The sequence below is a fragment of the Typha latifolia genome, chromosome 4 (assembly GCF_019914945.1).
Source record: "Typha latifolia isolate L0001 chromosome 4, TyphaL0001v2, whole genome shotgun sequence".
Classification (NCBI taxonomy): domain Eukaryota; kingdom Viridiplantae; phylum Streptophyta; class Magnoliopsida; order Poales; family Typhaceae; genus Typha; species Typha latifolia.
This window is the reverse complement of record NC_133089.1, coordinates 15132930-15145175: the sequence shown is the minus strand read 5'-3', so window position 1 is coordinate 15145175 and position 12246 is coordinate 15132930. Positions and strand designations below refer to the sequence as shown.

Genomic DNA, 12246 nt, shown 5'->3' with positions numbered 1-12246 from the left:
ATCTGGCTGGGCCTTGGCCCAGCCCGATTAGTTCTTTTTGATTTGGATTGGGCCAGCATTAGCCCAGCCCAACACAATGGGTAATTAAACCCATTTTAGTTCGTTTTAGTTTTTAAATTATCAAATTTTGATTATTATTTATTATTAAAGGTGGTGATTTTAGTACGTGAGCTAAAGATTTGATATTTCGGTTGTTTTGTCTAGACTCAGGTGAGTGGGTTCACTCACATATTTATTTTATTATATTTCGTATCTTTGTCAGACCATGTAAATTAGATCACTGCGGTGACTTTCTTAGGTGACTCGGCCGGGTTAGGGAACAAGTCCTAGGATGAATGAGAAAATTTCCTAGGTGACTCTAACTTCTCTCAACGATTAGAGAAAAAGACAGTGTGTTGATCACAGGGTGATACCATCTGATGACCCCAACCGGATCAGCTATGAAAAAAAGTCTTAAGCGTCATCTCGAGATGACTTCTAGTTGATGTGGATCCACAGGGTTTAGACCCATTAAGACATATGATAGTATAAATATTGAAAAGATGTTAATATGTTGAAAACGTGCAAAGTTACAAGTTGTGACTCTCTCTATTGTTATCTTTGTTATTATTTAGAGAGCATGCATGTTGCATACTGTTATGGATATTATTGCTCTTAGTTTAATTTATTCAGTATTAATATGATTTAAAATTTATTTGATTTTCGAGTTGATTTCACTCACCGAGCTATAGTTGTTGGCTCATGGACTCTATTTTTTTGTATTTGTTTATCTATTTCGGGTAATAGTCAGCGGGGAGACTGAGCGAGATGTACCGTAACTCCACCTCCACTTAGGATTCATCTATTTACTTTTCCGCTCTGTTAAATATTATGCTGTAGAATAGAAGTTTTATTTATTTAGTTTAGAGACAATAAAACGGTAACATTGTTTTATGTTTATTACAATTAGTTTTAAATTTAATAAAGCATATTTTTATTTTATTTATTTATTTATTTGGCTATCGTACACGTAGAAAGTATTGATAAGGCTTCGTGTATCTCAAGTATATTGAGATGCATGGCCGGTCATGATTCCTATTTTGGGTCATGACATGAAATAATAGCATGCACGAGAAAAATCATTCAATGTAATGATAATATCATAATAAATTTTCAGATCCCCAGAGAGTTCTACTGCAAAGAAAGAAACCTCAGGCACTCTAACCCACACTCTGAAAGGCATAGTTGATTGCAACTATCAACAATCTGTACACTATTGCTAATTATTTGACTGCAAGTAGACTATTGAAATAGGAAACTGAGTAACCTACAAATGACAGACTACAAAGTTATCCAATAATGCCTCCTGTCTCGTGCACAATAATTAGCATTCAAATTTGAGAATATGAAGATTTCTCATCTACTAGAAATGGCAAAAATTGTAGCTGGGACCAAGGTTGGTTTGTAGAGTAGTTCTTCCTGTCCTCTGGTTCCCATCTCTCCTTTTTTTACACTAGAGCAGCAACTTCTCCCACCAAAGTGCCAGGGGAAAATGAATCCTGCCTCCTCTATTTGTCCTTCCCCTTTTACACAAGTGCTTCATCAAGGAAAATGCTCCTGCATTACCTATTCTATTCCCTTTTATTATCCCTTCTACCTCATCCTAGCTGCCCCACCTTATTTTGGGTCAACAACAACCTCAAAGTGTGAATATAAGGAAAGACAACTTTTGAGACGTAAAAGTTGCTGTCTCTCTCTGCTCTTCAGGCCCAAGCATACACTTATATTATAGTGCACTAATCAAGTGTGGCAGACATGAATTACAATCTGCAGTTACACGGTAATCCTAAATGTTGGTTCTTCCAATGAGAATTTCACACTGACATAGGTTAACCTGCATTAATATCTCTAGAGTCAAAACAACATAATTTTGCCATTAAGTGCATAAATAATATGACCAAGTACTGAAATAGTTAAATGGATTTGACAATTCTCAGTTATGAGGAAAGAGCTATGAAAGATCAGTAAACAACAATACCTTGGGCATGTCCTGCTATGGTTAGGAAGGGCAGAAAACAATATCTCAGAGAACTTATCCTCCAACAATCTCTCAACCTACGAAAAAGAGAGAAACAAAAGAAAATGTAATTTAAAACCAATTTAAGGAAACCATAAAGTAGCACGAATCAAGGATGTATATTCGGCACCATGTGTGGCAGATCTCATGACGGCAGCCCAATGCTATGAAAAGGCCTCTTGAAGTGAGAGAGAGAGAGAGAGAGAGAGAGAGAGAGAGAGAGAGAGAGAGAGAGAGAGAGAGAGAGAGAGAGAGAGATTTGATATGGAGGAGGGGAAAGAAGCGATGAATAAGGTGACAGGATCCAGATGAGTCCTGTTCCAACCCAACCTAAAAGGCCAAAATCCACTGTCAAGCACAAAAGAAACCCAACCCAAATTTTTAAGTTGAAAGGTACGAGCCAGGCCCAATTCAGACCAATTCCATCTGTCATTTTCGTCCCCTTCCTCCCACATCCCCACTTCTGCCACTCTCCCTATTTCCATCCCTCTGCTCTCTCCCCTCTCTTTCCCTCCTGTCAGGCACATATTGCCAACACTTTTGGAACATCTCATCCAACAAGCCACCAAACACAACTCTTGCTGACGACATACAAGTCCTCAGCATCAATACCTAAAGATTTCCATTACAAATCCACCAACTAGCAAAGCACACATATCTAATATCAACAATACCTGTCTAATATCTACATTAGTAGCAAGATCACAATACTTGCTGAACCGTGTCCAATAATCTTTCAGAAGTCCCTTCCACTCAGTTGCTCCAGCAGATACATTATCTAGCTGATAAAGAAGACAACAATAATCAACATGAGCTTAAATTGGAATAAGAAAGACACAATTTGTAAAGGAATTTCTATGATGTGAAAGTTACTATCCCAAAACATACTCAAAACTACGATTGAAACTTACAAGATCGCTTTTATGATCATTGTTTCAGACCATTATCAGCTGAAACCGATTAGTTCAGATCCAAAATTTTCATTTTCTCCTAGGGGTCAAAACTGAACCGACTAAAACTTCAACTCGTGAATTAAGATAAACCATAAATATTATCAGCTCAGCATAATATGAGAACTGCAAAACACAATTGAGTACAAAAATTAAGCAAGTGATACAATAAATCACCTTGCCTGATGAAGTTTCGTATCACCATGTGCTACAAGATTATCTCAACATGCCATTTTAGTAGGATCTGATGGCATTGCTTCTGTCCTAGTGGCATATCATCTAAGAATTAGGATGCACCTATCACACTTATGCCCCTTCCCCTCACAGGGAGTTACCCATAATCATGTTACTAGATCTTATAGAAGGAAGGAAAACTCTCTGGGAATATAAAATTGGAAGTGAAATATGATTGATGTAATGAAAGTTGAATCTTCATTTGGCAAACAAATGACTGGTTTCCATGTCATCACTTCCTCTTGCACTGACCCTCGAGATGATACAATATTTTTCACCTTAAATAAGGTGACTCAGGAACACTCCTATCAAGCATTAGGCACCTACACCCTCATGCCTTATGTTTCCTAAGAAGAATAAGCATCAAGATTTATGATCCAATCTTATGTCGCAAAGCTATTAAACAAAATATTTTCACGCTCCTTTTCCAAAGCTCTTCTATCAGGAAAAGGTTCATAACATACAAATAATATGCTCATATTTCAATTGTTCATAATAATCTATTGTATCATTTCCATATTTCTCGGTCTGTTAGCATTACAAAATATGAACTATGATCAACTCAATGGTCCGACCCAATTTGATCCCCTCTAAAATTTATGATCTAATCTCTCTGGACAAAATTCCTACAGAACAAATGTAGTTTGAAAATTTACCATGGTTGGCAAAAAAAGGCAGAGATATGAAAAGGTGAAAATAGAGAGGGAATAATCTAGCAACTTGAATGAAAACTCTAGGAAGAACACTCAAAACTACATTCTCTAATAAGGTTACAACAAATAGTGACACAAATTTTATACACAACCAATGACTCAGAGTTAGATGAACCACTGAACTAACAACGCCTTGTGATAGAAACATCGGCACATAGACAAATATGGAAGCACACACATTATTTGGATCAACAAATAGAATCATCAACTATTTACCTCATTCTCCATATCAGCTGTGAAACTATAATCAGCTACCTCAGAAAAATGATGGGATAGAAATGCTGAGACCTACAATTGAAGAATACTAGAACCAGTCAAATAAAGCAGTGGAGGCTCCAAGAGAAGATATAAAAGCAGTAGAAAATGAAGGACAAAATAAGAAAAACGAAGCACAATGGCCACAAGCTACTTGATGTCAAAATAACAACATAATTAAAAGGAGCATCTTAAGATTAAGAGAGGTACATATCAAAATATCATGATTTACAGCAGACAGTACAAAGAATGCTAGGCCAAGAATTAACAAAGTATAACAATACTGTTTACTGCAGAAAACATGCCACATAACAAAACAAAGAATCAGCTTTTCTTTACTTCAAAGGACCTTGTTCAATAAACAAAATAACCATAAGAAAGAATCAATTGTGAATGACAACATCATACAAGTAAGAATGGAAGTAGCAAATTTGAAATAAAAGTACAGAATAGAGTTTACTTGGAGAAAAAAAAGATCTTGTTGGCTCAAAAGATTTTATTGAGATGAAGCACCAATACAAGTTGTAAATTATTGACATACCATGCGACCACGAAATTCAGGATGCAGCACTCGATTTTTCATAGTCACGTAGTTCCTCTCCTGGTTATCCACAAAGCATAACATGAATTTAATATGACATCCTGGCAACAGATAACTTAAGGTATAGAGGCAGTAAAGTTATGAAGATTATTTTGACAGGCAGATAAAAGTTATATATATATGTAAGATATAAGATCAGAGGACATAGAAAAGGAACATTTTACACCATTTTTGGTCTCTTTCACAATACTTCTGTCAATTTCTTAATGAAATAGCAAAATGAGACCGTGTGAATGAGCTACAAATTATTTCAGAAATCCAGTTCCTCTTCCTGAAAGTCACATCTAATCAAAAATCAAAACCAATATCACTTCATTTACAAATAGCTTTAGTTAAGGAAATCTTGGTTTTAAATGTTTCAAATCTTTATTTACTAATGATGTGCAAAATTGCAAATAATTCCTATATGGGACGTCATATCACGTGAATAATCTAGAAAACAAATGTTTTAACAAAAGTTTCCTTTCTAAAATATATAATGATACCATCCAGGAAAAATTAAGTTTTAGGTAAGTCATGGTTTGGAATTCAAAAGGTTGCCAGAGCTGCTTAAGTTGTGTGTTAAACCTTTTTTTCCTTTTTTCTTTATTAAAGTGTATCAACCTTTCTTTAGGACACATTGGTATAATAGATTAAGTGATTAACACACATTTAAAACAGCACAATACATAAATGGCACTTTGGAGGCAAGCGTTCTCACATTGTGCACTAATTAAGTGAGGTGGCACTAAATCAAACACCAGTTGAAAAACTGGTTCAAATGTAGAACAAAGATCTCAAGAAACATCAGAGAGGAGGATTGGCTCATATAATTAATGAAGGGTTGAAGAGGAAGGGAAATTAAAGTCTACACAGACACGAAATAAAAGCTTAGTGATTAATTGGAGAATGCCGGTAAAAGAAATCATGAAGAACTTTCTTAGAAAGCAACCACATTATGTGTGTGGCCAAGGTTACCGCATAGTGCCTATATGGTGGGTGGGCACATATGAGGTCTATGATGGACATAATTATATTGTTTTACCTATGGTAAAATGATAGAAACTATAACAAAATAAGTGAGAACATAAAATATTATTAAAAAAATGGGGGAAAAAAACCAAATTAAAATTGCAGTAGGACATTATAATAAAATAAAGACAAGGCCAAGTTTCAAGCTAGCTGATGAAGAAACGCCGTTCTACTCATGAAATAAAGAAGAACAATAAAAGAACCATAAGGATCTATATATAGGATTTAATGCAAAAGTGTTTAAGTAGCTAGTTAATCTACTTATATCTATCTACAGCACATGTAATATTATACAGTCCTACAGTGTGTTTATGCTTTGCCAAGGGACCACCACATTTTAATACAATTGCAAAGATAAATGGTGATCCAAAAAATTGAGAGTAAATCCTTGATAGTTACAGTAATGCTTAATTACAGAAGAACCATATGTTGATAGTAAACCAACTGAAACATCTCGCATTTCCTAAAGATTTACGTAAGAACATGAAAATGCTATTAGAGACTTGTGATAATTCATGAGAGTTTGAAGCATTTCAAAATGCACCATAATTTTAACTAACTAAAATAAATCATTCATGCTGAAACAGCGAGCAACCCAGTTACTTCATGTTTTCGCTCAACATGATACCAACTGTTCAACAAGGGAAACAGCAAAAGGATATGATCTACCTGCATATTACAGAATGATATATCATAGGAATGTATGGTACCCAACAAGAAATTATAGCCCTTTCATACAATAATGACTAAACAAAGAATAAAATAGCAAAAGAAAGAGTACCTGCAACACCTTCATTATGGATGCGTAAGTTGAGGGTCTTCCAATTCCCAGTTCTTCTAGCTTTTTAACCTTGACATTTAATCATAAAACATGAAGAGTTCATATATAAACTAGCCATGACTCTTCAAAGCATTATTATCACCAGAAAATACCATCACATCCATAGACAAACAATAAATAAGTAGATTGAACAATTAAGAGGAAAGTACTCACCAATGTCCCCTCAGAATAATGAGGTTGTGGTTTGGTATGGTGTTGTCTGAGATGGACTGCAATCGAAGACAATGAATCCCTAACCTGTGAAAAGATAAAAATAGATAATCAAAAAGATTCAGAATGTATTATCATAAAAAGCATGGGTGCCATCATTCACAATTTCACATTAAAACTCTACACACAAAGCAGTAACTAGCTGAAGTACTTTAGTAAGATGGGAAGAACTAAACCAATAACATCGCGACATGACCAAGTAACATAAAATATGTAGTTATGTATTTAATATACAGATAACACAGGAAAAATAATTCACTGAAGATAAACATTCAAATATGCAGAAGTGGATGACACACCTTTAGTTTGCAGAGAATCTCATAAAGTGCCTCATGAAAGTCTCCTTCCTCCTCGTTTTTTCCATTAATATCTGCTTCTTTGTCCTAAAATGGAAGAGAAATTTTGAGAATTATTAGACTAATAAGCTCAAATTCCAGGTGACATTACAGATCTGAGCATGTATACCCCCTCTTCAAGAAATCATATTAATACGCTAACCCAAGGATAGCCATGCTGACGGCTCCCCAAACAACCAATATGGAAGGCTGCAGAAAACCTTCTAACAGTGTTCTACGGCCATAGGACGCCCCTCAAACACTCCCCTGGCGGTTGGAGAAGGTTACGGCATGATTTGCCCTAACTGTCGCCGGAGAAGACAACCCGTTCGAACCGGATCATGATGTACTCATGATCCACTTCGAGTGGATTATTATAAACGTTTAGGCCCATTTAGGCAGATCCTTTCATAAGCTATGGATCATCAATTAAGATGATCTGCTATGCGTTTCTTCTCCAATTGAGCAAGAACTCGTCATCTCCAATCTAGGGCATGCACACGTGAAGTGGTGGAGGCTCTCGACAAGAGGTGAGGGCTCTTGACAAAGTGGAGGATCAAATGCGGTAAGGCTTCTCTCTTTTTCCCTCTCCCTGAGGGCTCTTCCCGTCCTCTACTTTTGGCTTCAAAGTGGAGGATAAAATCAATGGTACCCCGGAAGGTGAGCACAGTCTGCCTCCACCATTATACCAAGCAAAATGATGAATGGTAATTGTAGTGCAATCATCAAGTAACTATCTATATCATTATTCATCGCCCTCTGTTACAGCAGAAAACAGGCATACATGGTGGAATGGGTCACTACCTGAGTGATTACCAGGAGTAATTGCAGTGCAATCATCAAGTAACTATCTGCATTGTTATCCAACGCCCTCTATTACAGCAGATAACAGGCACACATGGTGGATTGGATCACCACTTGAGTGATTAGCGGGATATTGGTAATTATTTTAATAAATACTGTTATCTACTTAAGTGATTGCAATCTTATCTCATGCAAGTAAGGTGAAAAATTTAAAAACTAACATCAAATTCAGAAAAATCTACAATCTAAATCATAGAGAAAGATGATGACTTTAGGTGGAGGAGGTTTAATGCAGCTTGCTTTTTAAATGAACAGTGTGATAACAACTTTAGGTGGGGAAGGTTTAATTCAGCTTGCTAAGTAATTAGAAAGAACAGCTCAAATTCATCCCTTCCCCATGGTAAAAGGAATCAAAGAAGACTAGCTGAATAAACAGGGTCTTAAGCATAATCTTAATGTAGAGAGTTTGTCTTGCATATCTTCAAGTATGAATAAATGAGCAATGACCTGGTTAGATCTTCCGTGCATCTTGCAACCAGCAAAAGATAGATAGATGATACTAAATTCTAATAAGTCAAAATTAGAAGGAAAACATGAATGAGCACCATGAGAAGTTAAAACTGTGAAAGCTGAAGTAGCATAGGATATTGGTTATTGCAAGCCTCAGTGTTTTGAAAATCGGAAAAGGCAGCCACCATGGTGGGGCGAGGCACCGGCTGCCCCGCCATTCAGTCTAACGCTCGCATAAGACAGGCTGCCCAAGCGCTAAAAGGCGATAGGTGGGATGGCGGTTCGGCCCACCAACCCACCTTATCAGGTTACAAACAGGTATAGGATCGAATTATTATCCACTAAGATAACTAACTCATTAACCTTAATATAAAAACTCTCTTCTATCTCGCTGCTCTCCTCTCTTGAGTCTTCACAGAGAAATTAGAAACCCCAAAGGGTCTAAACCTTCGATTCTCTCTGACTTTCCCTTCCATGACCGGCAGCAACGAGCTCTGATACATCTAAAGCGGCGGCTGGCGGCATCGTGCGGCAACGACGAGAAACGAACGAGTTGGCAGGGAGCGAGAAGCAGATAGCGAGAAACAAAAAAGGTACAGTCCTCTTCCCTCTCTCTCTCTCTATTTCACTTTCTCCCTCTCTCACACTCTCACACTCCTCTTTCCCTCTCTCTTTCACTCTCAGTCAGACAAATCGAATGTCTTTTTTTCTAAAATCTATTTTAATCAGTTAATTAATTATGCTAGGCAATTAGACAAAATGACAAATAAAAAATTGACTGAATTAATTATCTGTTGAAGAATAAATGCTTGTAAAGTTGTAAATCAGTAATTATATGTTAATCACTTAATCTATTGAAATGTTTTAATCTCTTAAATGTTACTCACTTAGTAATTAGTCTATTAATTTGTTTGTCAGTAATTATATATAAGTATATAATGTATATTATATATGTTTATTTATTTATATAAAAAATACTAAATTGCCTTCTCACTCGCCTTCCGCCTAGGCGCTAGACGGTGAGGTGACCGCCTGCCACCCGCTGCCACTTTTCAAAACATTGGCAAGCCTATCTTTCCACTTCACATTAGTGACATAAAAGGAAGCATAGATTCATAAATTTGTCAGAATTTATGCAGAAAGTGTGACTTCCTTGATTTGTTCGAAAGTATCTTGTCGGACACAGACTTTTGCCTTCAAAGAAATGAGAAAGCCATTAAAGACTGCATATATTAGGTTTCTTTGCTATGAAGAATTGTCATTCTTTAACAGTTTAGATGTATCATGTTGTGACTTGTGTGAACTTTATTAATACCATCAATAATTAAGTCCATATCAGTTGCCCCATTTTGAAACTGGATTTCAGAGCTTTAAATGACAAAAACTGGGAAAAATACCAGAAATAAAAGATGCATATCATTTTGTCTTCTTTCCAACGAGCATGGTGCAGATTACAGAAGTTATGGCCATCTGAAGAGTCAGATGTCATTTAGCTTTCCAGCTTCTAAAACAGCCTTTTAATTAAGAAGTTAAAATAATCAAATACGTACCCTGGCTTTTCAATTTTTAGAATATAAATTCTAATTTACGAGGAGTGTCCCAATATATCTATAAATTGGTGTGGCTTATTCATGTTAGGGACGTCCAAGTTTACCTAAGTTAATCAATTATCAAGTTATCTGTTTTTTGTTCAAGAATTTTTTGTTGTTTGTTGTCTCCACCACCTTTAGGGTTGTTGATCAAGATAATAAACAAACTTGACCATGACATGTATATCCAAATACTATTGCATAACAGTTACCTAATCTACTGTAATAACATTGCTATTCGGTCTGACCTTTCATTTTTCTTGTCAGTAAATGCAATATAGAACATAAAAAAAAAGAAACAAGGTGAATGAAGCCTGCAAATATCTCCGTTGAAAACAAAAAGACCTAAAGTGCTAATATCAGTATAGTGACTCAGAATTTTATAATTTCAGTGATGAAGCTACAATTTCCTTTACCAATGAAGATTGTTTTCATCAAATGATGTCAGTGCAAATAAAAACTTAGACCTTTCATAAATAGTTGACAGGCATAAATATTATTCACTGCAACCCACATGAATCAGTTGATGAAAAAGCAAAATATATTCGCAGTAAAACTTGGATATTAAATTATGCACTAGAATGTGGCATACTGGCATTTATTAACTCAGCCGAACTACAATGACTATGACTAATGACTCTGAAGAGAAGGGTTCCAATTCACAAGCTTACAAATATAAACACAAAATGTTTGATAATCACTGTATACTATAGCGCCTAGGTATACATATTTTACAAGTAGTCAAGTATTACTTGTAAAATAGTGAAAACAAAGCAAAATAGCACAAAATACAATATAATTTGATAGAACAAAACAAAGCTTAAAATATTTTTTAAGATATAAAGAACAAAGCAGGAGAGAGAGAAACATAAATAAAACTCTAAGAGACTAGAAAGACACCTAAACTATTGATTTTCAGTAAATTTGCTTTAGGCATCTCTTGCTTTGTAATCTAAAACAAAATAAATAAGTAAGAACTGACCTCATAAACTGCCTGATATCCTGCAAATCCAATTCTTGAGCCAACTGAATGGAAAATGATGCCCCGTCCAGCATTACCAATATCAACTTGAATCTGAAGAATGCAACAGTATAAAGAAAGATTAATTATAGCACTTGAGATTTGCTAGAATATGTCTAGCTGACAATAGCAAGTTACAGAACAGAAAAAATAAAATTGCAATAGCACACAATAAGGTGGAGAGTAGAGAAGGCTAAAAATTGAGTGAAGTCAATTAGAAGGTACTCGTAAAGGCATGGTGGGTAAATATTAACCCTTAACTGGGTCTGCCAGCAAGAAATTGCACAAATCTGAGATGACAAGTTTTAATTCCTGATCTCAGTTTCACCGATGAGCTAACAATCACAATCGAAGACATGCTATGTCAACTTCATTAGAGTACTCTATACTCTATAGTATGTCATCATGTGTGTCAAATTTTTGTTGCAGTATCCAGAGACTAGCATAAACTCAATTGACAACAAACTCAATTCTTAGGCAAGATGAAAACTAGAAAGCACACTGGCAGAACTATGAAAGAGATTATATCCAGCAATTGATGGCAAAATTCTTACTTTTCTTGTTCTCCTGAGTAAGAAACTATAACTTTCTAAGATATAGAACAATTAAAACAGAAAATAATAATATTGTGGGCATAATATATGAACTTACTAGAGAACCATGTGAATAAATACCAAAGGAACCACAACCACTTTCTAGGAAAATACAGAATATCATAAGTGTGACAGAACTGGAAGGCAATTTGTTAAATGTTAACTACTAATAAATTAAACTATATTGTAGAAAATGTAAGGAAGTTTCTTCTAATTGGAGATGGGGAGACGTGTGCGTATAATGGAGAAAAAACAGACCATATCACTTCTGGTAGGTTCCATTTGGCATGCCATCGTCCGTGTCCATATGAGAGTATACAATTTCAAACAATCATCATCAAGTATTCCTACTAAAGTTGCTGCAAAAAATCAAGTGCATGTGAGAACATTCCTAATATATATTAAAAAAGCTAAAAGTTCACAACTGCACTGAAAATGCATATAGCCTAGATTGTTGACAAAATTAAGTAAATGTACTGAGATACTCAGAGTGACTTTAATTGTCAAATCTACAAGCTAATAA

At 35.5% G+C, this 12246-nt stretch overlaps 1 protein-coding gene across 2 annotated transcripts in view; it reads right to left on the bottom strand.

Annotated features, from left to right (window-relative positions):
* LOC140786477 (uncharacterized) overlaps positions 1–12246 on the bottom strand; it is a 35207-nt gene that overhangs the window by 12257 nt on the left and 10704 nt on the right. For both annotated transcript variants that reach the window (XM_073134933.1, XM_073134934.1), the window contains exons 8-16: positions 11982–12082; positions 11092–11184; positions 7171–7254; positions 6815–6898; positions 6602–6670; positions 4750–4809; positions 4170–4241; positions 2731–2838; positions 2018–2094 (exon numbers count right to left, since the gene is read on the bottom strand). In XM_073134933.1, the coding sequence (XP_072991034.1) occupies positions 2018–2094; positions 2731–2838; positions 4170–4241; positions 4750–4809; positions 6602–6670; positions 6815–6898; positions 7171–7254; positions 11092–11184; positions 11982–12082 (748 nt within the window). The remainder of the gene's footprint in view (positions 1–2017; positions 2095–2730; positions 2839–4169; positions 4242–4749; positions 4810–6601; positions 6671–6814; positions 6899–7170; positions 7255–11091; positions 11185–11981; positions 12083–12246) is intronic.